The sequence below is a fragment of the Lonchura striata genome, chromosome 5 (assembly GCF_046129695.1).
Source record: "Lonchura striata isolate bLonStr1 chromosome 5, bLonStr1.mat, whole genome shotgun sequence".
In the NCBI taxonomy this organism is placed as follows: domain Eukaryota; kingdom Metazoa; phylum Chordata; class Aves; order Passeriformes; family Estrildidae; genus Lonchura; species Lonchura striata.
Window position 1 is genome coordinate 65,765,405 of NC_134607.1, and position 25,752 is coordinate 65,791,156.

General features: G+C 43.4%; 1 protein-coding gene across 1 annotated transcript in view; it reads right to left on the reverse strand.

Annotated features, from left to right (window-relative positions):
- ELAPOR2 (endosome-lysosome associated apoptosis and autophagy regulator family member 2) overlaps positions 1 to 24,588 on the reverse strand; it is a 94,844-nt gene extending 70,256 nt beyond the window's left edge. Inside the window, exon 1 of the mRNA XM_021531029.3 lies at positions 24,314 to 24,588. Coding sequence (XP_021386704.1) covers positions 24,314 to 24,442 — 129 coding nt within the window. The 5' untranslated portion in view covers positions 24,443 to 24,588. The remainder of the gene's footprint in view (positions 1 to 24,313) is intronic.
- Between the last annotated feature and the right edge of the window lie 1,164 nt (positions 24,589 to 25,752).

Genomic DNA, 25,752 nt, shown 5'->3' on the forward strand with positions numbered 1-25,752 from the left:
TTTTAAAAGGCTAAATCCACCCCAGTTTCCCAGGAAAATATTTTTATACCACACCTTTGCTCCCCAGTGAAAAAGAAGTGCCTTGGAAAGCCTCCACTGCTGCCACCACAGGGTGCAGAGAGGGACCCAGGAGTCCAGGAGCCAGCCCCAGCAACCCCAGACATCCCAAATTGTCCACCCTGTCAGCAGTGAGATATCCTCATCTCATCTTGGTGGTATTCCAGACAGCTCAGCTTCAGCTCAGTGCTCAGGGTCCATAAAGAGGAGAATAAAACTGATTCCACATTTTCCCTCCCTGTTGCAACCACATACAAACTACTTGAATTTGAATTGAACTTTTTAATTTAATTTGAATTGAGTTTGAATCACATTTGAATTTTAATTGAATTTTTCCATAAGCTGTTTATTTACACCCGTCATCACTGGTATCTTCTATTATTTCTTCAGGGAAAGCCACCATAAGACAGACTAGCACTTTTTGTCACAAAACTGATCTTTCTCACTATGCTGATTTTCATCTGCTGTGCTGACACCCTTTATCCCTGTGTCTACTTAGAATTTCCTATTTACAGGTTTCAACTTTCCACTAATCATGTCATTGAGATTATTTTTACTACAGATACTTTAATTATTCACTGGAAGTAATTTTTAATGGTTAATATAATTCTCCTCTAAAGAGTCATTAGAAAGTAATTTTTTTAATTATTGCTAGATAGTAGCTATCAGGCAGACACTGAATCATTTGGGAGATCTTTTTTTCCTGCAGTTACACAGTAGAGCATTCCAGCATGTGGATCCATCATTTAAAACCAAAATACTGAGTATTTTCATATCCAGCCCAACTTCACCACTAAGCATGCATCTGTAGAGGGCTGATAGATCAGGGGCCAGGATCTATATTCTCTCCTATGAGTTACCCTGCTATGTGTTGTATTCAATGATTTACAGGAGAGATGGAACTTTTAAAATTAAAATTAAGAAATAAGTGCATGGACTAAAAGAAGCATTCAGCTTTTTGGGTCCAGGAACAGCCCTTAAAGGAGATGTAAGACAGAACTAGATTACCATTGCAAATTTGGGCAAATTTGGCTCAGTCTCCTTCTGAGCAAAGCACTGCAAATCTGCTCTTGAGTGAATTCACTGCATATGGCCAACCCTTTCTCTTGCATAGAAACAAGGGAGAGCTTCATGTCATTTTTTATTTTTTTTTTTTTTGTGTACACTTAAAATACTGAGGAAAAAATAAAGCTGACACTGAGGATGTAAAAATAATTTATTGGACACTTTGTCACTAAGTTACACGTGTAGCAACCAAATATCTCCATGCCATGAATGGAGTGTTTGCTGTGCCTGCCAGTGTAGTACATCTACACAGTTAAAACATGTCCTTATCAAAGGAAATGCCAAATGGAAGTGCTTTTTGCTCAGGATAAATTACCTGCTATGAATCTCTGTCTGGGCATGCCACTGCTTTGTTTTTAGTTGTTGCTCCCTTATCGATGTGATGGGGTTCAAAGCACAGGCTGAATTTCTTTTATGGGGATATTTCAATGCAATATGATAGCAAGTGCAAAAATGCAATGAAATTTGTCTGGCATTATTTGTTCCAGTGAAATCCATGATTTTTCTATTTGCAAGATAGTGATTTTCTCTCCCCTGTTATTTGTTACACTGTTTCCACCAGGTTTATGGGCCAGTGGTAGCCAAGGGTATCTTTTTTTTTTTAGAAAAACACTGGGCATTATTTTTTTATATTTCGCAGAATTTTCTGTTACTCATTATCATACCAAACTCTTGATATACATTAATTGAATATTTGTTCTCCAGATCCTAATCATCCTTCCAGTTGTTGTACAAGCTTTTTACTACTAATTATTTTCCATAAACGTATTTCATGACTCAGTATCCTTTCATCATAAAATACTTAAGATATTATCAGCAATGGAGTTATTGTAAAGTAAACATTATTCTCTCTTCTCTAAGAGTCTAAAATCTCTCTCCATTTCTTTGATATATTTTAGCGCTATTTTATATAATATACCTATTTTATATAATATGTATAATTCTTCATTTCTGTTTGCTATTTTTCCTGTATCACACAAAGATGCCTTTTTTTTTCTCACCTGGTTGTTTACCTTTCTCAGAGCAGGCATCTTTATCCCCACTGTCTTTATAATACCATCACTTTCATCATGACCAGGATGATTAGTGGATCAGTTAGTTGTTCTGCAGTCTAGTTTTGATAGCTTTGATCTGTTCAAGCTTTTGGGGTTTTGTTTGTATGTTTGTTTTTTGTTTTGGTTTTCTGTGGGTTTTTTTTTTTTTGTTGGTTTTGATGTCTTTATTATTATTATTATTATTATTATTATTATTATTATTATTATTATTGTTGTTGTTGTTGTTGTTGTTGTTATTTCCAAGTCTTGCTGCATGCCTAGCTTATTGGGAAGCAGCTTTTTGATGCTATTAGCTATATGCTGCAACACCCATCAAAAGTTCATTGAATCAGATCATCAGAGAGAAAAATAAAACACTAAATGATAAAAGCAGCACAACTCAGGCTGCAAATTTCCTGCCACTCCCACCCTATACCACACCATGGAAAATGCATGGCAACTGGAAGAACCTTCATATGGAGCTGTCAGGGAAAATCTAGAACCATTAATTTTACTTGAAGCAGGTGGCTTTGTTAGGGTTTTCCTTTTAAACACCTGTAGGTAGCAGTTTCACAATATCCCAGTCTATCTGCATTCTTTTAACCTGATGAAAAAATTACAACTATTGAAGTCATCCAAGTTAGGCTATCAAATCCATCAAAGCCCTCATCACTGGCTTACAAATGATTACAGCAGAGATTGTTATTTATGGCAAAAATGTACACAGCTCCTAGGCTAGTGAAGGTTCTCTCCCTGCTGACCCAATGGCATCTAACCTAATCTGACTGAAAACATACTGGGAATTCTTGAAGGAAACTATTTCTTTAGTCATGCTTCCTAAAGTAATAAAACTACAGAGCAGGGATGATTGCCTACATCATCTACTCAGGAAGGATGGATCTGTGCCTTCCTCTGAGGAGCAGCATCCTCCCGTCAGTGCCACACACTTCATCAGGGTGCTGTGAGTGATGGCTCCTGCTCTAGCAAGTCATCCCCCTGACTCCAGAGAAATTGCCCATGTGAGCCAGAGGTACCAAAAACCACCATTTGTCATGGACTGATGCTCTCAAACACATTCCTCTTCCTACAGCTGCTCCTTTTTAAAAATGGTTAGAAGATTTACTGCTGATGAAGCTGGGTTATTTAGCAAAGTCTGGCAACCCATAGGCTGTGTACTCCTGGATTCCCTTTTTAGCCACATTAAAAATGGGAAGCCACGTGGAAAGGTCAGTAGTGGGGCTGAGCATGCCCAGGTTAATCTGAATGGGCAGATCTTTCCCTGAGTGATCTGGTGCCCAGGTGGCATTGAACACTAAAAACAGGATCCCCTTTGTGATCACCCTGCTCCAGCACTTCTGTCATGGGCCTAAATATACCTCCACAGCACCCACCTTCCCAGAGCTGCACTGCCTGGAGAAAGGGAATGGAAACCATATCCCAAAAATACAGATGCCTTTCCCATTGGTTCAAGAGTGTTTTTATTGACAAGATAAGTTGGACTGGCAGGAATAACCCTTCCCCTGACTGTACTTCCCTCCTCAACTCCTGCTAGAAACAGCTGACAGGTTTTTCATGTGCTGCCTTGCTTTTCTCTGCACCATCCAAGAAGACACAGGAGGAGCATGCTCACTGCCACAGCTGCCCAGAAATTGAATTTGCTGCTGAGAATTTAATTACATAGAGCAATAAATGCAGCAGACTGAGAAGTGACCAAATGTGAAATGTGGTAAGTGCAGAGCAGAGGTGTGGTATAGCAGAGCCTCTCATCCTACATGTTACACTTCATGTGCATCCACTAGCAAAAGGCTTTGTAACATATGGGGATGATATTAACCATATAGAAAGAATGCTTGACCAAAAATACTGGGGCTTTTTATCAAATTTCATCATCTTCTCCAAAACACTGTTTCTACAAAGCTTCGTGCAGTACAGTAGGTTTAACATGCTATTCACTAAATTGAAATGTATTAACATTTTCCAAGCACACACTACCCTTTATGTACAAGAGCCATTTCTAGTCCCAGAAAAGATCATTTTACTTTGACATTTCTAATTAAAAGAAAAACATTGCTCACAGATAAATAATAAATGAGAGTGCAGATGCTCTTATCTGCATGGCAGAAGGGAACAGGGAATTACTCATGAGTATGTATCCAAACGAAACTACCAGACCTGTCCATAACATGCACATCTGGGTACCACAACTACAGTCACTGACTCACTTTCCTCCCACTTTTTTCCAATATCCCACCTAATTAACTATATGGTTTTCTCTTTCTTCCTGAGGAGTACTGTGATGACAAAGTACAATGAAATTGTACATGTAAGAATGAATGCTGTCACTCTTTGGGCTGTGGATAGCTTTAGTAGTCACCCTAAGCTGGGCACTAGTTGCATGTTTTCTTCTGAACCTGAGAAGGTGTCATAAATAACTGTAATCAGATATTAACATAATTTTACCACCTTGATTACTCATAATGTTATAGAAGAATGAGTCAGAACTCAGCCATTAAATGCCTGGGAGGGTTGAAGATAACTGGCTTATAAGCATCCTAAGTTTCACTCTCCTGGATATTTCACAACACAGACTTTAAGCTTTGGTTTTGCATTAAGAAAAGTGTTCATTAGTGTTTAGAGCAAATACTGGAAATAAGGCTTATACCTCCTGATCCTCCTCCTGCCACCAGCTTGAGCAGTTCTGTGGGTTTGAGAGTACCACTGGCCCACCCACTTAAATCTCTGCATCTCTAATATCTTAAAAGCATACTCTGGTAAAGCCCTTCTCCAGAAGAAATGGGTATTACCAGGCTTGCTAATGTCCCAGTATGCCAATGGTCAAGGGCTGCAGCATACTGGGTGATGCCTCACTGCTGGGAACACAGAAAACTCAGAAGCAAGGCACAGCTATGGGCTGTTTAACTTCCAGGCAGCAAAGCAGGTCTCATCCTCATTCCTGACCCTATACAGTCAGAGAAGACAAAATAGCTACAAAACCTAAACCATGCACCGATAATAAAAAATTCAGATGCAGATCCCAATTTTCCTGACTGCACTGGGACCTGGGGTTCCCCTGGACATCTGATGGTCTGAACTGACCCTGCTGTTCTTGGAATGATGACAGCAGCTTGTGCCCATCACAGCTGCCCATTGCACAATCAGCTCCCACTGCCATGGTCAAGCACCTTCCTGGTGGCATCAGAGGGAGTGGGAGCAGAGCAGAAAATGGCTCAGTGTGCTTCTCATGGAAAATTAACAGAGTGGTCTTGCTCCTAGGAAATGTCAGTGGCAAAACACTAATGTTATTTAACACCATTTCATCCAGCCTTACTGATTGGAAAGTTGTTAAGGCAGCAATTTAGGCTTAGTCACAAAAGGACATAATTAAAACTTCACTATGGATTCACCTACACATCCAAAACATTTCTCATCTGAATGTTCATTCTTGTTCGGATTATGGAGCCGAGCGCTCCTATCAGTAATTCCACCTCCTTAATTTACTCAGACAGGGTCAGGATTTATATCCGACTTTGTGTAAGTCCTTTCCCTCCTCAAAGGCCATGCCAGCATGGGGGAAGGGAGGCAACACTTGCACATCCTCATATGTCCTCAAAATAATTAGTTCAAAGACCTAGAGATTAATTCAAAATGCAACATCCAGCTATGGAGAGAGAATGAGCCATCATTAAGTCTCCAGTTTCAGCAGCACATTACTCAATCCTCAAGCCAACATAGCAACAAACAAAAAAAACCAATTTCCTCTATAATTTTATTTTTATTACTTCTCCAGTAACAGAGAACAGGACCAGATTTTACCACTGCTAACAGTGTTACTCTGGGAATAAAAGGCAAACACTGTGCTACCCTGCGTAGGTGGCTGAGAAACTGAGATGTCAATTTTCTCTTTTGTAGAATTAGAGCAAGAAATTACATCAGGCCATAACACTGAGTGAAAATAACAGCTTTGACAGTCAAATTGCCCAAAAGGCAGGAAAATGCTGCCCAATTCTAGAGGTGAAACACTTGAGACATAACAGATTATAATAATTAGAGACAAAGACCTCAGGACTGTCAGCATATCTTGAAAAGCACACCTAATTAATCCCCTAATGAGGAGGTGAGAGGTGCAAAGTTACTACCTATCCTTTTAGAGTGCTTAGGGAATACAAGGAATATTTTATGGTAAATATTCCAAGAAAAGTGTCTGAGGAGACCTTCCAGCACCTTCCACTACCTAAAGGAGACCTATGGGTGAGGTGGAGAGAGGCTTTTCACAATGGCACATAATGACAGGATGAAGGGGCAATGGTTTTAAATGAAAGAGGGCAGGTTTAGATCAGATATTAAGAAGAAATTGTTTACTGTGAAGGTGGTGAGATACTGGACCTGGTTGCCCAGAGAAGCTGTGGATGCTCCTCCACTGGAAGTGTTCAAGGGCAGGTTGGATGGGGCTTGGAGCAACCTGGTCTAGTGAAAGATGGAAGCTGGGACTGGATAAGAATTGAGGTCCTTTCCAACACAAACCATTCTGTAATTCTATGATCTTCCCAGGCAAGTGAGGTTCTTCAGTAGCTCCCAAACACACAAAGCCTCACCTGCTTTGCTTAACCACTGCCATGCAGTGATGGGGCTGCCCAAACCTCAGGGATGGAGGGGTATTGGTACAAAACTTCTTAATGGCTCAAAGGTGATGATGCCTGGGGCACAAAACATCTCTGGCCAGGCAAAAACCTTGGCACAGCACCCAGGTGAGGGGATACTCCCTTTCCAGCCAGTACAGCTGCAGCTTGAAGCTTCAAGCTTGTCATGACCCTTCCTGTGGTAACCAGTGTTTGTAATCCAGCAGCATTAATTGGATTAACACAGAGAAATTATAGGAGCAGGAAAAAGTAAGAAGCTGCCTAGTTAGGAGACTGTATAATATAGACTCTGGTTTAGTTTGCAATATAGATTTATATAATTGTGGTGCAAAACAACAGCACAGACCATGTCCAGTCCAGGCAACTTCCACAGCAAGGGAGCCATTCCCACCACCCATCCCCACCTCCTCCTTCTCTTCAGCCCCTGCTCCTGCCAGGACACCACGTCTGTCATGCAGCTCTCACCTGTCAGTGTTTCACCACACATTTAGCAACTGTTCTTTCCAATCCCTGGGATACATCTAATGTTTTGCTAACCCATGTGTTGATTTGCCTTCCAAGATTCTCAGCAGTAACCCTATGTTTTTCTGATACACACTCATCCAGTTATAAGGCTTAAACTACCCCAGGGTCTTGCTCTTTCTGATCCAGAGGACCTTGCTCAAAGGGTTTTACAGTCTAAATACAACCCTGAACTTGATTATAAGGCCAGATTTTACCATTTCTGCCCTTAAATAACAGCTGTTTGGAGGAGGTCAACTGCTTTAACACCAGCATTGTCTTTGGTGTGGAGAAAAGAAATTGCTGCAACCATTTTCTCACAGTTCTTCCTCAAAATTCTTTAAAACACTTTACCCTTTGTAAAAAGATGCCAAATGCAATAAGCCACAGTCAGACCTCACTGGTAATAGACTTGTCAGAGGCACATTGGCTTTCTGCAGGGTAGCAGCGTGTCACTGCAGCCTCTGAACTGTAACACTGATCACTCACAGCCTTTCATGCTCACAAAGCTCTACACATATCAAAAGAGGCCAACAGATAGTTCAGAGCCTTCCCTCTCAAAAATTAACCTCTATGAAGATGAATTCACTGTGACTGAGCTCCCCTCACTTCTCCATTTGCTTCCCTAGGAGTGTGGTCGTGAAAGTCCCTTGTAGCAGTAAAGGAAATACACAATTCTTCTGAATTCTTCTGTGGCCAACAAGCACAGGGGAGGGTGGGCTGGTGCAGGCAGGACAGGGTGGGATGAAGGCTGAAGAGATGCTTCCACTGGAGAAGCACCACTCAGAGAGATGAATTCCACTCAATTTCACACACTGAGAGAAGCCCAGGTCATTACAGTAAAAACCACCCAGCATGCTGTTGCACTTGTGAATTCAAACTGGGGGTTTATTTAACAGCAAAATTGGCCATTACTTTGTGAACAGGCAGAAGGGGTTAACCCTTTCAAATATTCTTTTGAAAGCTTGCTTCACACCCTAATTACCCCATAAACACTGAGGTTTCATCCCAGTTGACCAACCCTTCTTCTCAGGGAGTTCTTCAGTGTCATTGTCACAGGACGAAGTAAACTCCACAACCAAAGCAAAAATCCCAGTGATTCCTTTTATGCCATCAGGTTTTGGGTGATGGGGTTTTTAACCCTTCAGTCTTGAAACCTAACAAATTCATCTGCAAATCTCTATTGCTTCTCAAACAGGTTTGAGACAAGACTGGAAAATCACAATTTTTCAGTGAGTTTCTAAATTTTCTAAAACAAAAGCAGGCTAACAAGAAAGCCAAAGTAAAAAATGTGATCATAAAGGATGTTGATACACAAGTTTATCTTCATGATTCTAATGTTATGGAGTCATCTAGTCTTTTAGTCACCCAACAGTAATATTTGGACAGCTTTAATCCAGTTCCACAAAGTGAATATTTTTCCATTAACTGCAACAAGCTTTCTATGAGTTCTTGTATTTTTCCTCAGATTTTTACAGCAAAATAAATGTAGTTTGTCAAACTGAGAATGGCTTTTATTATCACCTATGCATGACACTCTTCTTTAATATTCACGACATGAAAATCTTACCATTTAAAATTTATACACCATGGGTTGTTTTTTGTGGGTTTGATTTTCTTTTTATTACATACATTTAAATGCACACGTATTTTAAGTTTAATAAATGCACACAACTTCCTACGTGGCTAAACTTTTTCAGTGATACTTTCACTATATATGGTGATTTTACACAATCCTACAGATATTCACCCCACTGCCTTGTATCACTTTGCTTTCACACAGCAAGAATCAGCATTTTCAGGAGGTTGAGGTTTTTCAGTGATTTTCCTGAGGTTCTCCCTTCCAAAGCAGGAATTCAAATACTCAAAAAAAGCATTTAAAAATAACACTTTTTTCACTTGTTCTTGTTTGTGACCAGAGGTTTTCAGGCCACTGCAAGTGCAGGTTTGTGGTGGAGAGCAGGGTCACAATGGTAGAGGGCACACCTTGACAACAACCCCAAAAAACCAATCCCTAAAACCCCTTGCTGAAGTAGGTTCTCAGGGCTTAAATCTGCAATTATTGAAGTCAACTACACTGAAAGATCATGCATTGACAGAAATGTTAGGCATGAGAGAAAACTGTCAGGTTTAATGCCAATATTCACAATCTCATGAAGGTCCATCAAAGTAGCACTAATGGGCTACAGCTTTTTAACTTTCAATATTCAGGCATCCTGTGCATAGCTTAAGTAGTTGCCTTGTTAACTACTGGAAATCTATCCCTTATAGATATAGATATAGCACTCTTTTATAGCAAAAAGAAAAGGCAAAAAGAGGTGGAGAAGTGTAACTTTTATAGTATTTCATATACACACACACTGCAATACATTCTACCTACAAAACTATAAAGGAGAAAGCTCACTAAATGCTGTTTTGTCATTTGGAATTCACCAGTCAGAGCACAAAGCAAAGTGCCCAGCAGAGGGGACAATGCCAATGTGGCACCAGTGGTGTTCCCCACAGTGTTGGGGCTGCTGGGTGGGGTGGGTGGACAGTCCCCAGCTGGCCAAGTGTCCCTACCTGCCACACAAACAGAGCAGCATCCAGACAGGCTGGCAGAGAACTGTGTGTGCAAGGTCACTTCCATACACATAAACCCAGCTTTTCTCTTCAGGAAAGTAAATATTGGTGCCTATTATTCCCAAACATGGAGCATGCAACACACCTTATGGAAACGCTGCACATGGACACCAGATAAGTCACCCACGTGCTGTATCTCAGATCCACACACCCTGGCACTCTGCAATCAGCCAAAATGTTCCCCTAGAACAAGATTCATGTTTCACTACCAATATGGTGAAGCTTTTTATTCAGAGCTACTCTTTTTTTACAGTCGAACAGGCCTGACAGTATCAAAGTTGATCACAGTTCTAATTATAACTTTTAATATGCTGGATTTTATTCATTCCTCCTCCTTTTCAACCTTGATGTTTTATTCCCAGCTATTCAGGGCTTAAGACTCATAAATGAAAAAAAAAGCTGCTGGTTTTTTGAGGTTGCTGTCTCTTACCTATTCAGAAGGCAATCTGCACAGAAAGGGCTCGGGGTAGAACTATTTAATCGCTCAGAAGCAAACCCCAAGAAAGCAATTACCTAAGGTACCTGTAGCATCCCAAGTGGCTCTAATTAAGCCACTCCAAAAAAATGCTGAGCTTTAGTTTGTGAAGGCTGGGAGTGGAGTCTGAACGTCCTGGTCTAATGAAAGGTGTCCCTGCTCATGGCAGAGCTGGACCCAGATGACCTTTCAGGTCCCTTCCAACACAAATTATTTTGTGAATCAATGATCCCAGGTCTGAGATGGACAGCAAGCAGGTGAGCCAGCTGCTCCAAGGTGAGCAAGCAGACCCAGGCAGTCTCCACTCAACAATGCATAAGCTTTCACCAGTTTTCCCTTGGGCACTGAGTTTTCCATCTCCCAAGACAACTTTTATTTTTTTTTATTTCTGCTCCTTGTTCTCCTTCTGAACACCAACCCAAGGCAGTGGCAAATTTCACTGCTTCCTGAAGCACCAACCAAATGAACTCTCTTCTTTTCATGCCTTGTCATGACCTTTCTTTACCAGATGCAAGACGAGATGATAAATTGGGGTCCCTTTTTATCATCTCATAATATAGGACACAGACCAACCCTCACTTGGGTGCTCCTGAGATGTGTAGAATTCACAAAATAGAACTACATCACATATAAAACAGCTGAATAGGACAAAATAACTTACCTCAGATGAGAACCTGAGCTGATAACTTCAGAGGAGAAATTATATCCATGTATTTGAGAAAAAATTAACCAGATGGAGGAAATGTTAAGGCAAATATTATAGCATATGTATCTACAAGGCTCCTCCAATTTGAGTGAACAATTTAGCTCAACATTAATATTTTTGGGCATGTGCAAGTTCATCCAAGAGCTTCTGCCTCTCCTTCTGTACAGCCACTTCTGAGCCACTGCTCTGAACCAGGTTTCACTTCTGCAATTTCCATTGGGAAAATGCATCTTCGATGACTCAGTTCACTACTGCCAAACTGTCTCATCCTCACAGGGCTCCCAGGGGGTTCATGTACAAGAGGATAAAGGTAACAATATTTTACAAGTTGCCAACTTGAATTCTGTGAGGACCTGAACTATGGCCAGATTTAATCATCTGAGGAATCAACATCACCCATTTCATTGCAGTTCCCCTCCAGTAGCAGCCCCACAGCATCATCCTGTCCAATCTACTACACAAATTCCATTATAAAAAGTGTATAAGAGGACATCATTTGTTAGTCTTAAAACATCTGCAGAATGTATACAGGAGAAATATTTCTAGGAAAATCCACAAAACAGCATGAAATGAGCACCAAACTGACTTAACATTTATATAGCCTTAACACCAATCAATACGATTTTTTTTCCACACTGCACCTAAAGCAAAATCTTCAACTTACCAGAGGCAAAATATTTAAATTCAATAATATATTACAGTTATGTCAGAGCATTGACTCTGTGATATACAGAATTCCCTGACTTTAATCCTGGATGGTATTTAACATCAACTTCATCTTAAATAAGGCATTCATTTTCAAATTTCAGAGGAATTATTCATGTGCTTAAAAGGAGGCACATGCACGAGCATTTTGCGAAGCTTTCACTCCTGTCCCTCTGCTGTTGATTATCACTTTCCATTAGGTGTAAGAATTTTTCATAGCAGGCACCAGAAAATTAGTAGAAAAGGAACAACACAGTTATTAGAGGGAAGCCTGGGTGATGCTCACTTGCCTGATCTTGTATCATTTTTCTGCCCTGTCACCTCCTCCACAATTTCCTACCAAATGCATTTGCTCCACATTTCCTTTTCTCCTGAGAGATGTTGCTATATGAAAAAATACCCATTAGGTACTTGGCTGGCTCAGGGCAGGGTGTGACAAACCCATCCCTCATCCCCCATCACTACTGACCCACGTCTGGGTGCTCCTGGTGTGCTCCTCCCTCTCTCCAAGGGTATGGATGAGTCTGGCTCACTTCTGGGCTCATTTTTTCCCTTCAGACTTTGACTTCCTTAGGGCCTGAATTTCAGGTACAGCCAGAGAGAGAATCAGGGAAATTAACCTTCAATGTGAAGGGAATTTTGCCCCCATCCAAAGTCTACCCGTACATACAGTCCCCAAAGGAAGAGCTACAAGTATTGGTCATTTTTGTGTCAAAACAAGTGATTTGCACTCAAACTCACACAATTTTAACCAAAGTGGTCACATTGACAGCAAGCATGTTTATAGACAGGATTCTATTACGTTTCTATACAACATTACTTACTATATTACACTAATATATAATATCGCATTTACATGAAATATAACAAAGTAAGCATTTTGAAAATTAAGAGAAAGTGAGCTTCTTTTGCCAAACCTAATTAATCCTTGTGGGGAAGTAAAAATAAAAATAACTTCATAGACTTTAGGCTTTGCCAAAGCTGTATTTACTTATATGAAGATTATTACCAGGTTCTCTATTTTACTAATACAAATTTTAACCAGGAGTCTTCTCTGTGGGAAAAAACACTACAAAACCAAAACCCACCAGGCTACAGAAAGACTGTGAATTGTTTCCTTCTCTCGTTCATTGTTTTTCAGCAGATGTTTTGCTGCCAATATCATTCAGCATTTTATTTGTTTGCTGACCAGATGGCTGAGTATTTTCAAACAGGAGAAAAAAAAAAAACCCATAGCAAATAAGACATTTTTTCTTTACAAATTTTAGCTGAATCTTTATCAATATTCAAGTTTGGAAATACTATATGTTCTTATGAATATTCCATTTTGGGGGGAGGGGGAAAAAACAAAATAGAGACTGATGACATCTGCAACACTAGGGGGACATCATGCTTGGGAGGTTTAGCCTGGGAACTTCTGCCTAACTTGCAACCACTCATCCCAGAATAGGACCAGCCCTTTGTGAGGAATTAACTGCCTTATGTGAAACAACCCTGTTCATTGAACAAAGCAATATCTTAAATCACAGCCTGACAAGAAAAATATGTAACACTGTACACTTATGAGCAAGCCTCATCCAATATTGCCCCCCTGGGCTGTCTCCAAACCCACAGAGTCTATTTCCACCGCAAGAATAACCAATAAATAAATAAAACCAAGGAGAAACTAGCAGCCCAAGGCAGCCTGAACTAAGTAAACAGTGGAGAAAACACATCTTAGATTTTACTTTGCCATCAGCTACATTCAGCTTTTGGATTCTTTTCTGTGTCTGTGCTGCTGACTCCAGTTAAAATGACCTCCAGTAGCAGGGTCTAGCCAAGCCTTGCTCAGTGCACTATTCTCCTGAAATCCAGATTTACCCATAGGATAAGGAAGCCTAGGCAGCTACAAATCCAAATTTGTTATCATTTCTAGCAGCTAGAGAGTGCCCAGAGCTGCAAGATTCCCCTTGCATCCAGCCAAGGCCTGGTGAGGGATGAGCTTGGTGTGCCAGCAGTGGGCAGAGCTCTGTCCCTAGCCCCATTAAACCCTGTTCCAGGGGTAGGGAAATGTGTTATCAGAAGGGCTGCATCAGTCAAATCAACCAGCAGTGACTCATCAGCCACAACTGGAGAAAGGCAGGAGGGAGAGATCAGGGTTTTGTTCAGGTACAGCTCCTCAGCTGTCCCTGGCTGCTGATTGTGCCCACGAGATATGAGCCAGCCCAGGACACAAAGAAAGAAATGCATTCATAGCTGGCTTACCTGCCTGGGCAATGCAGCCAGCCTGTAATCACGCACGTGGGAAGCCATGAAAAATCCTGCAGCTGCCTTTTTTGCAGTGAGAAATTAAACAGAGATGCAAGGTCTAGCCCATTTGACAAATTACAAGCTGATTATTACAGGCAAGCTTAAATGTGTGTGTGTGTGTCCAGAGATAGATAGACAGACAGACATAGGTATATCCTACATGTATAATACAGAAATTTACCCTGGCATGAGCCTGATGTTAATTATTCCCTAGGATAGAAAGGGACTCTGCTCTGTGATAATGCTCCTTTGGTAGGAAGCTGCTACAAGGCAAAGCAATAAAAACTCTTGGCTCACAAACAGCTCTCCAGAACTAAGGACCAAGACTGTGCTCCTGCTGTGTTTCCTTTCTAATTCAGCAGTTCAGAGGCAAAGATTTAGATCCCTTCTCCAGTATAATTAGGTCACTGCAGAGACCTAACTGCACTGCTTGATGTCCCAGCTTATCAAAACACCCTCACCCCTGCAGCTCACAGAGAGCTGCAAAGTGACCTTGTAGCTTGTGTAACAGCTAATGTCACTCACAGTGGGGACTGATTCCACTGATGGTCCTTGTTTTACTTCAGGTAACTAAAAGCTGAGCACCTACCTGAAAAAAGCCAGCATCCCTCTGTAGCCAGTGTTAAAAAATGGGCATATTCAGCAGAAAAATTACTTTCAGGATGATAAAAACTAATCTTGAGTGGTGATTGTCTCAGCTAGATACTTAGGTCAAGCTAGGTGCCCAAGTTATACAATTAAAAGCAAGGTAAGTTATTTTTATGGTAGAAATGCTGTTTCTGCCCTGTGCTACTTCCACACCATCAGGATCTCATGCTTGGACTATGCATGGATCACTGGAGCAAGGTCTCTTCACACTGATTTTCTGCTGTCCTGAAGAACGAGGGTACTACGTGCTTTCCTAACATCTAACAAGTACCCAGTTATCATCACCCCATGACAAAACTGCCTCTACTCATCCTTATTGCCTAACTGCAGGATTCCTGTGGAGTTCATCCAGAGCTTCTCCTGCAGTGCCCCATGCTGTGCCAGCTGCCATGGGAAAATCCATGCCAGGGGGCACACTGATAGCTCAGGGACCAGAGCTCCTTGGGTCTGTCCTGTTCTGCAGGATAGAGACTGCCCATGAGATCAGGTCATTGCCCCAGTAATTTATTCCTGTTTCTAGCATGTGTGGTGCCCAATGAGGCACTACTGGGTCTTCCCATCCGCCTACCAACAGTGTAAATGCTAAATTTAAATAATGTCAAAGTTTGTTAAGCAAACTTTCAGTAACAGTCACATAAGGCCTCCCAAAACCTTGAGTCAGGCATCATTGCTTCCACCCCATCAAATTCATAAAAGTCATTTTACTGCCACAGGACCTTAAAATACTATGCAACTTAGCTCCACCTCATTTAACTTTACAGATTTTCAAAGTTCACATTTGAAACTCTTCAATACTGAGGAGCCAACTTAACTTTTATTTTCTCCCACCTTTTTCAATGAAAGCTGTGATTCCTGCATGACCACCTGATGAGGCTTTAATGTAATCTTTTTGCCTTGTTTAGCAAAGCAGTTCAAGAGATTTGCAGGACAGTACCACAATAAGCAATGCAGAAAACCAGCTGGTTTGTTTGGGTTTTTCTTTAATTTAAAAGCTGGAACTGCAAAGCAATGACTTTTCAGAGGAGCCAGAAAACATTTCAGTAGAGTTGGCTTTAAGTGCCATTAAAAATAATGCAAAACAAAAAGGTACAGGAATTGATTGGTTTTGGCATTATGCCTCCTCTTAGCTGGGGTGACTGAGAGTGTGATCATTGATCACAGCTATTTCAGTAGCAGTTCAGGGCTCAGTGTTGAACTATTTGTGATACCTGGTCAGTGCATGCCTGAAAGAATGGCTTGACTGTAATTGGATGTGTTCCTTCGGTGCAGAATAGAGCAACACCTCTGGATCTACTGCCTCACTGTGCAGAGGCTAACACAGAGAACAGTAGGCTACTAGTTAAAAAAGGGGAATTCAGAGCCCATGTGTATCCTATATTCAGCACCAAAACCAGGCATTAATTGACAGTCATCCTGTCAGATCTGAAGAGGAGAGTTGGCCTGGGTTCAGCTGTTACTTGAGCAGCTCTAGGGGGGAGCCACTCTCCTACTAATCAGGACACTTGACATTCACCACAAGGCAAGACAAGCTGCTCATCAGCAGGTCTGCAGGGCAGGTGCTTGTGAGGAAGGTGCAGCATCATAAGCTGACTCATTTCCCACTCCAATTCTATCATCATGCAGCCTTGTCCCAGCATCCCTGAGATGAACATCAGCTCGTAGTCCCTCCATGCAAACATGAATCCTGCCATAAAGAAGTCTGGTTACTGCCCCTCAAGCTTTCCTTTCAAGAGAAATCTGAATTTTTTAAAAATTGGATTAGATAAGAACAAACAGAATAGAAAAGAAAATAACTGTCTTGGGAAATCTTTCTTTTCTCCATTTGCTTCAGGGAACCACAGAGCTGGAGATAAAAAGCAGCTTAACCAGAAACAAGCAGCATTTGATCAGCACTGTTGACCTGCCAGCAGGAGGGAGCCATGGATATAAAAGCCTGGGAAAAAAATCAGCCGTCATCCGTTTCTGCTGTACACCTCTCAAAAGACACAGCACCACCCCTTGTGTGTATAAAACACCACCAGCCTCTGTGAAGGCCTTCCTTTAAGAAACTTCAGAGAGCAAGCCCAAAACCAGAAGGATTTCGTACACCGCAGGAAACACCGTGGGAAATTAACACTTCAAGAGCCAACAGCTCAGGTCTAAATCACCTTCACCCTTCAGTTTGCTGCTGGCAGTCGCCACCTTGTACACTTGAGTTTTCTGTGACAGTACAATTGATTTAGACACTGATTTCTCTACTATTAAACGTGTCCTGTATTTTATCAAGCCAGCAGCAATTATGTTAATGGCACCTTCAGATTTTGCACTCCCCATCGCTCTTCCCTCTGGCTTGGTTGTCTAATGCATTTGAATTTTCTGACCATATTCATCACATCAAAAACACTTCTAAGCATGTTCAGGCCAGTTCTCCCCTCAGAGGGAAAGTTCACCCTCTCCCTAAAGCAGGGGTTTTTCAACAAATTGGATTATAAGATTAGCACTAGTAACACACATTGGTAATTATCATATAGAAAATAGCTCTTTTGACTGGGTCAACCCTGCTAACTAGAAGAGGGCCAGGGATCTGCCCACACTCATGGATTTACTCATCTTGTTTACAGGAATATCTTCTCCTGAGGCTCCTGTTCTTGGCAGAGTGGGCATAGCCTTTTAACCAATTCCAAACACCAAGCCACTTTCCTGTGGAATATCCCTGGAAAATATTTGTACCTCTAAGGTGGAACAAAATCTAAGCAAATGAAACTTGATCTACCCAGCATTTTCACCACCAATTAACAGTTCCTATCACTTTTTGTAAGTACTTTTCAATAGTCTTGAAGTGTCACCATAAATCACCTCTATTGTGTGTTGTATATCTTGACCACAAAACACTAACAGGTAAGAGAGAGGTTAATTCCATAGCCATGGGATGAGTGATTTGTTTTCTCTTTGTAGCAGTAAAAACTCAATGCCAAAGAAATTTTCCAGTTGGGAAAACACCATCATCTAGAATTATTATTTTTTTCATTGAAAACATGTCTTGCAGCCAGCAAATACCTTTCCTTGCAGGGACAGCACTTGTGTCTCTTAAGTCAAAGCACAACTGAGAGCAACAATCCAGTTCTTGCACACCTTTAACACACAGCTCTCATTTTCTTCTTCCTACATCATGAAATACAATCCCCTTGCTATTATCTCAGTGTAAATCCAGGCTAGCTCTATCTCACCAAAACTTCATGTTCTAGAAATAAAAGACCAGATTTGTGCCCTTGAGTAGGTCCCAAAGCCACCTGTATCACTTCTATTACCCCAGAACCTAAACGCTGTCTGAGTCATCTCTGACACTCTCCCAGCTAAACCCTCACCCTTTTGTTTTTGGCTTCTTAGTGTTTTTTTTTCCCTTACGGCAGGTGAGTCTGCAGCCAAATCAGCATTAGTTCTGACTCAGCACAGTGACAGGATCATCAGCACCAACACAGCAGAGCCAGCAGCTCAGCTGCACATGTCGTCCTAGATCATCTTAAATCAGCTCTGAGCCCACGTCCCAAGTGCACAGCGATTACTGTCTGGCACTATTTATCAGAGAGAGTATCACAATGCTTGTGAAACAAGGTCATTATGAGATTTAGACAATGTTTTGTACTTGAAAGGGTTTTGTTTGTTTTGTTTGCTTTAAAAGATGGTTGTTAAAATAAAAAACAAAATCGGAGGGGTTATTCATTTCTCTCCTTCAAAATCAGAGGTTTTGTTTTCAAATTACTGAAAACTGAAACATTCCCAGTACCAGCAATCAAAATCTAAACACACTTTCAGGCCCAGGGTAAGACCTAAGATATGAACAAAGACTGGTGAGCAGGACACTCTTTTCCAAGTAGGTGTAAGAGTTAGGGAAGATATGGCCATGCTGGATAATAACATTGGACCTTCACAGCAGCAGCCCCTAGAAAAACCTTGGCACCATCTGGGAGACATGTGGGACCCTTTCCCAAACACTGTTTCTTCCCAATCTCAAGCATGAGGCATTCAAGGCTGCTTTTCTTTTTACCAACCACTATCTGTTCTTCTCTAATCTTTTTATTTCTACTTAGTTGATGCTTACTGCTTCCTTCAGCAGGTGTTGACAGCAACCTACCATATGACACAGGGAAGCCTGCAGTGATGGCATCTCCCTGCTGCCCACAGCCTGAGCCCTGCAGGTCTCAGAGCCTCTGGCTCTGCCCCAGGGTCGCTGCAGTCAGTGGCAGCCCTGCCAACACCTTCTCTGAGCACAGGGACAGCCTCATGGAAAAGGTTCCTTTCGAGTGATTCCAGCATTTCTGACCCAGGTCAGCACTCGGCGTAAAGCAACACACAGTACTGCCAAGGCCTTCCCAACCAACACCTGGAGGAAAACATGGCCTGGATGAGGCAGCTGACAGCCCAAATCCCTGCAAAAACCCATCCTAGCCCCTGGCTGCCTGGTAGTCCTGATTTCATGAGGCATGGATATATCAGGAATCTCAGCACAGCTCCCATTCTCACTCAGCCTATGAAGAAAAAGAGAAAATAAAATCATGGCCTTCTTCATAAATGATAAATCTCACCCTGAATGATCCAGTGATATTTGATGGTGGAAGAAACGCAATCTTGTGTTGGTTTAATGACTACTACTCTTTTGAGTTTATGGTCTGTTACAGCAGTTTCCACTATGACTAATTCTCTTACAACCACGGCTCACTATCCAGTTTTTATGCCAGCATCTGTCTCCCTTCCCAGGTTTTCACTTCTGACACCTCACCAATCTCTCCTGTGCTTCCCCCACCTTGGTCTGCTCATGTGCTTTCTGCTGTGGTACCTGTTTTAACACGTCTCCTCACCTTTTGTGCACGTGTTTCCACTCCATCGACTTCACTGTCAGCAGTTTTGTAGCCTGTTTTTTGCTCCTCTTTCCTCATCTTTATGACCCTTCATCACCATGGAAAATGGAAGCTGTACATTTCTCTTTCCCCCACAAAGACAAAATCCATGCAGCAAGACATGAAAGAAATAAAATGGTCTGTGTAGGAATCGTTCCTCAGCCTCTTCTGCTGACTATGAATTGTTCATAGATTAAGTGTCTAATATTTTTCAAGGTGGTTAGAAATTAGGGAATACAGCATTGGATCATCCCAGCAGCTGGTATAGGTAGCACCTGCTCTGTTGCCAAAATAGCAAATGCAGATGCTTCAGACAAATGCAAGAGGGTACCAACAAGGGGCAGCAAGGAAACCAGCTTAGAAGGAGAATTCTTTCCTAAATGAGCTATCCCATCAAAGTTTTTAAAGCCAACAGAGACTAAATGAATCTCAGAGATCAAATAGTTGTATTTGATCAACCCGAAGGTTATTTATGGTTACATAGAAATAAAAAATTATTACCTTTTAATAATAAAAACATTTGGCCTTTCAAGTGCACAAAAATCGTGTGCATCTTACCCCATAGATTTGCATCTCAATAATTTCTCTATCCCATGCATTAATGCATGTTCTTTCTCTTGCTCTGTTAAGTTACTCCTCTTACCTAGACAGCCCCACCCTTTGCTGCGTGCTCATTAAGCAGCTGTAGAACAAACACAGCGTTCACGGTTCCTGAGTACTAATGATAGGGCACAAAACCACTCTGACAGGTTTTATTCTTTTCTTTTTCTTTTCCTCACCCACCCAAATTGTTTCACCATCAGCACATGTGCCGCCTCGACAGAGCCTTCTGCAATGACTCCAAACCTCTTCCCAAGCAGGTACAGCTCGCTTACAACACAAGAGTGTTTCAGATATTCAGATTTCTGCCAGCAGACACCCCTGTTACTCCTGCCATGTGTACTTGGTGACAGGCGTGCAGCTTACGTAACACCTTCCCACAGCTGACACATCTCCTCTCCATCCTTCACATGCAAAGACAGAATTTCACCTTGCTTCCCACACTGCTCAGCTCAGTACCTAGTATCCTGATTTAGTGCATTAATATACTTGAAATACTTCAAGTATTAGCTTAGACATACTGGAATTTTTTAATCATTTCTCATCACAAGAATTGGTGCTATTTCAACACATCAAATATCCCTTACTTGACCTAAGTTCAATTTCATGCTTCCCCTTTATTCTTAAGAATTCTTTGCCTTTGCCTTGCAAGTAATTTTATAAATTACTCATTTTCCAAGAACATTACTTATCTTGTTTTTGTCTTTTCCATAGGGATCCAAGCAGACTAGTGCAAAAATACATTCCCTCAAAGAAAGCATTTAGCATTACCCTTTATAGGACATGTCTACTAAAACAGCAGGTAAACCATGCAATGTATCAGAATCACATTTATTATCAATGTCAAAGGCACTTCTCAATCTGCATAGTAACTGCGAGTCAAACAGGAGTGTGAAAGAAAACATCTTTGCCAGCAGGATACTCTGTATCTCTCTTTGAAAGCAATTTGGCTGAATCGGAATCAAGAGAAGAGTCACTAAGGAAGTTCATTTTTTTTTATTATTATTGAAAAAAAAAAAAAAAAAAAAAAAACAGGAAAGATGAAATGAAGAAAAAACCCATTTAGGCTGAGTATGAAATGTCATAAAAGCAAAATCTGCTCAGATTTGGGTGAATCTCTAAGGGGAAGCTGAAGAAGATTCATTCAGTTGAAAAGTTCAGAAAAGAAAAAATACAAAGCACTGGAATATAAGATGTAACAACCATTGTCTCTGCAGTAGCAGGGGGACTGGCATGAATATCTCATAATTTCCAACATAACAGCTTAATGTGTATTTAATGGCAGTGAAAAGCATGGATGTCATCAATTCCACTCAAAGTCATAATTTATGCAACACGTGAAATATTTGCTTGAGTACCCTGATCATCATTGGCACAGCAGAAAGAATTCACCAAGCACTTATTCTTTCACCACTGTCCTAATTTGAGCTGCCAAGTCCCCAGAGGCACAGAGTTACAGTAATGGGTCTCCCCAGGCTCTGGACCCCAGAGGTACCCCAGAAATCCAAGCTGAGCCTGCCTCCATCTCTTTTGGATGCACAACTCACCTTTAAATTTGCTGCTGGCACTGGAGAGCTCAGGGAATGTGATGTGAATGACCATCATAGCCTGGCACTGTTGTGCCAGAAGCTTATGACTGTATCAACTTACTCCAAAAATTCACAGGAGCATTAATTCAAGCTGCTTGTACCCTTGGTTTCCAGCACAAACACACCCCTCCTAAATCCAGCGTGCTGAACTACTACAGTCCCTGACGAATGAAGTCAATGACAAAAAGGTTTCTGGAAAGTGACATTGCTAGACATTATTATTTTACTATCCATGTAATCAGAGCACCACAGTGCCTCAGGCACAGCCAGAGATCCCACTGCTCCAAATGTTGTGCCAGCACAGAAATCTCACAAACCAGCAGATATCTGTATTTGTCATAAGTGAGGGAACCAAAAACAAGTTGTCAAGGCAGGAGTGGGGAAAGTGCTGCTAAAGAAGGATCCCCTATAGATTGAAAACAAACCACCTGTCAGTACATTAAGCCTTGTGCTCCTCAGACTTTTCGGGTATAAAACAAAAGATGTTTGCCAAGATTTTAAAGGACTGCAATACCCTCTGACAGGCTGTACTTTCTTATGGCACAGCTTCATCCTGTCTGAGTCTGCCCAAATCAGAGTCAATCTCATCGGGAGCTGATCTGTTGTTAATGGCAATACACCCAGGTCACTCAAACTGGACTAAACTAGGGCAAATGACAACGTTTTGAGACAAAATTATTAACTTCTGTTCTTCCCTTTTGTAAAGCAGCTTATCTGCTATCATGGTTCTTTGTAAGCTCCCTTTTTTTTTCCCCTCTGTCTCCATCCAGACAGGTTTGTAATTATATTTCCTGGGACACACGCTTTCAGGGCTGCACACACCCAGCACAAGTAACATGCAGCTTTTTAACCATGTGAGTGAGGGCTGTCTCTGTTTCAAAGAGCACTCAAGTCAAGTAAAACAACATTTTTAGCCTCTCTGAAAAGAAGCCAAAAGAACACAGGTCCAGATTCACAGGTGTACAGGGGCTTCAGAGAGAATTTGCACACCTAAAGCCCAATGTAAGATGCTCAAAATACCAGCCCTACACTTTTGGTACCACTGCACAGATTCAGCTCTCACTCTCACCTTTAACCATCTGCAGAGGTTCTTTTTTTTTTTTTTTTTTTTTTTTTAAGCAAAGACTTTAGGATGAAAACATGAAAACAGCTCTAAAAGTACCTGTTTCCCTTCACCAGCTGAAAAGGGAGCTAGGTAATTTAAAGCCGACGGCTGCAAAAATTCCCCTCTCTGGGAATGACTAACATTTAGGAAAAACATGCCCTGAGAATGATCAACATTTAGGAGAAACATGCCCAAAACCGACACTGATTTGCCAGACATCACCTCTCCCTACTGCAAGATTTCCCACGCTAGACTAGCACTGAGCTCTGCTACTTGGAAGACAACAAGGAAATTTCATAGGCAAAGAGAGAATATTCCCCAGGTCAGAAATGCTCTTTCATCACAGGAAGGAGACATGGACTTCTGCACACCCAGCGGAGGAGCTGCAATAGCCTCCAAGCATGGGTCAGGAGCCTTCCCCAACCGAGTGCTCCCATCCGGCTGCACTCACCAAACCCACTCTGAGAATGTACAAATTCGTTCTTGCAAGAGGTAAAGTGGAGAAGCTGTGGTCCTAGAGCATCCTCGGATGGAAGTGGGTTAGAAGGAAGGGGACTGACCATTGTTAACCCGCTTACAGGTTTCTGCTTGCCTGAACAGAGCTCCGGCCACCTAGATCCGTTTGGGATGGTGATACCCAGCCTCCTCACCTCTACTGCTGGTTAAAACACAGGAAAGATCCACTTGGTCTTTAACAGCAGCAGAGAGGATTTCCCTGCATGTAGAAGTAAGGCTGGAAACTCTGGAAAAATAGCTTCATGGAGTCCATGTCCCTTTCCCGGAAAAGCTCAGGGGCCAGCCGGGGCTGTGCATCCCCGTCCGGCCGCCCCAGCGCCGCATCCCGCACAGCCGTGCGGAGCGTCCCCGCTCCGGGCACACCGAGTCCCGCCAGCTTCGGGTTCTTACAGCAGCGGAGAGACAGAAAGTTTCTCTCCCCGTGTCACACGCACGGCTCAGCCCCGGACACACCGAGCTGACACCGGGCGGGCGGGACAGCTCCACACACCATCCCTCGCTTACTCTCCACCTTTGCGCTGATTCAACACGGTATTTAGAAAAACGGCGAGGCCAGCCCAGTTCCGTTCGTTTGGAGAGGGACTCTCCAATGCACCGAAGGGAGCAGCGATCACCACGGGCAAGGGGAGCCGAGAGCGCGGTTCGCGACCGACAGCCAAGGGAGCCGCTCTACTCGTGATGATGCGGGAGGCTCGGCCGCCCCAGAGTCCCCCCCGCACCGCGGTGGAGGGTCCTTCCCCGTGGGGCTGACTCCTCTACCATCCCCCGGACAGCTCTGAGGAGCCAGCAACACCCCCTTGCTGGGATACCACCCTCCTCCCGAGCCGGTGCATATCCCCCACCCGCCCTTACGGATGGGGAAAACCCAGAGAGGAGGAGGAAAATCTCACCTCTTCGCAGGGCGGCAGCTGCAGGGCGGCCGCCTGCCAGCCCAGCAGCCAGCAGCACACCCAGGCGCTGCCCGGGTACCCCCGCTCCGCTCCGGCCCGCCGCATCCTCAGCATCCTCAGCAGCAGCATCTTCCTCCTCCTCCTCCCCCGCCGCGGAGCGCCCGCGCACCCCTTCCCGGGGGCGGGGGGTGCTGCTGGGGCTCACCGCCCCCTGCTCCTGCCGGACACCTGCGAGCCCCGGCCGCGGGCTGCCCCTGGCCCTGCGCCCCGCCGCCAGCCGGGCATAACCCCGGGGCTCTCGGACACAGCGGCCCCGGCGGCCGCCAGCCCCGGCAGCCAGAGCCGGGAGGAGGGGCCGGCAGCGGGGGGAGGAGGAGGAGGAGCGGCAGGGGGAGGAAGGCTGGCGCAGGCGCACGCTGCCGAGGCTGCTCCAGCCCCGGCGTGGGGAAGGGAGCGCGGAGCATCCTCCGGCCGCGTCTGAGCAGCCCCAAAACCTTCGCGGCGGGGGCGAAACCCGCAGGCACCGCTAGCGGCCCGGGCCATACTGGGGAGCACGGCAGCAGCCCCCTGCTGGAACCTCTGGGTTCGATAGGCTCCGGGATGAGAGCGGTGCTGTGGAATGGATTCCCCCCTTCCCCAGCCCTGCCGTGGGATGCTGGCCTGCATCCCCCGCGGTCTCCCGCCTGACTGCCGGCACCCCTATCCCTGCCTGAACCCAGCTCCCCACTCCTCGGACCGCTAAGGATGCCCCGTGTGCCCCACGCACGGCGGGATCCCACAGGCAGGGTGTGCGCTGGACCGCTCAGCTCATGGCCAGAGCAGGGCAGCGACCCGCTCAGTGACATGGGAAAGCAGCTTATTCGTGGCCTGACCCAAATTATTCTTATCCCCCAGAATTATGCGCATTTCTCCCTCGGTGGTTGCCTTTCATTCCAAAATTTGTCTCCCGTTCCCCAGCAATGTCCAACTGCTCATTCCTAATGAAGCGTGTGACTGCCTCAGGCACCGATCATCCTCTCCTCCTGACATCTCAGGGGCTGGCCCTGCTCACTTTCCTGCTCCCTCCTGGGTCTTCCTTTCTGCCTCCTCTTGTCTAACTAGCAAACCCCAGCAAAGGGCTTCCCATGGCTAGCACAAGATGTTCCTGTCCTTATTGATCCACTTTTCAGACTCCAATACATAGCCCTTTTTTTTTCTTTCAATTCATGGTGTGACTTTTTTTTTGTTAATTTTACCGCAGTTCCTGCTCACTGTGATTCAGGTTTGACTCAGCTTTTATTCACCTCATTAGAAGAGACGTGGGATATAAGGGCAGAATCCGAGCTTTGCATCATGCAAGCCCTCTGTCCATCCCTGGCTGGTGTCATTGCTGTGACCATATTCTAACACAAAAATGGTTCAATTTGCTCATTTTAGGTCACTTGAGACTCTTGCTGGAG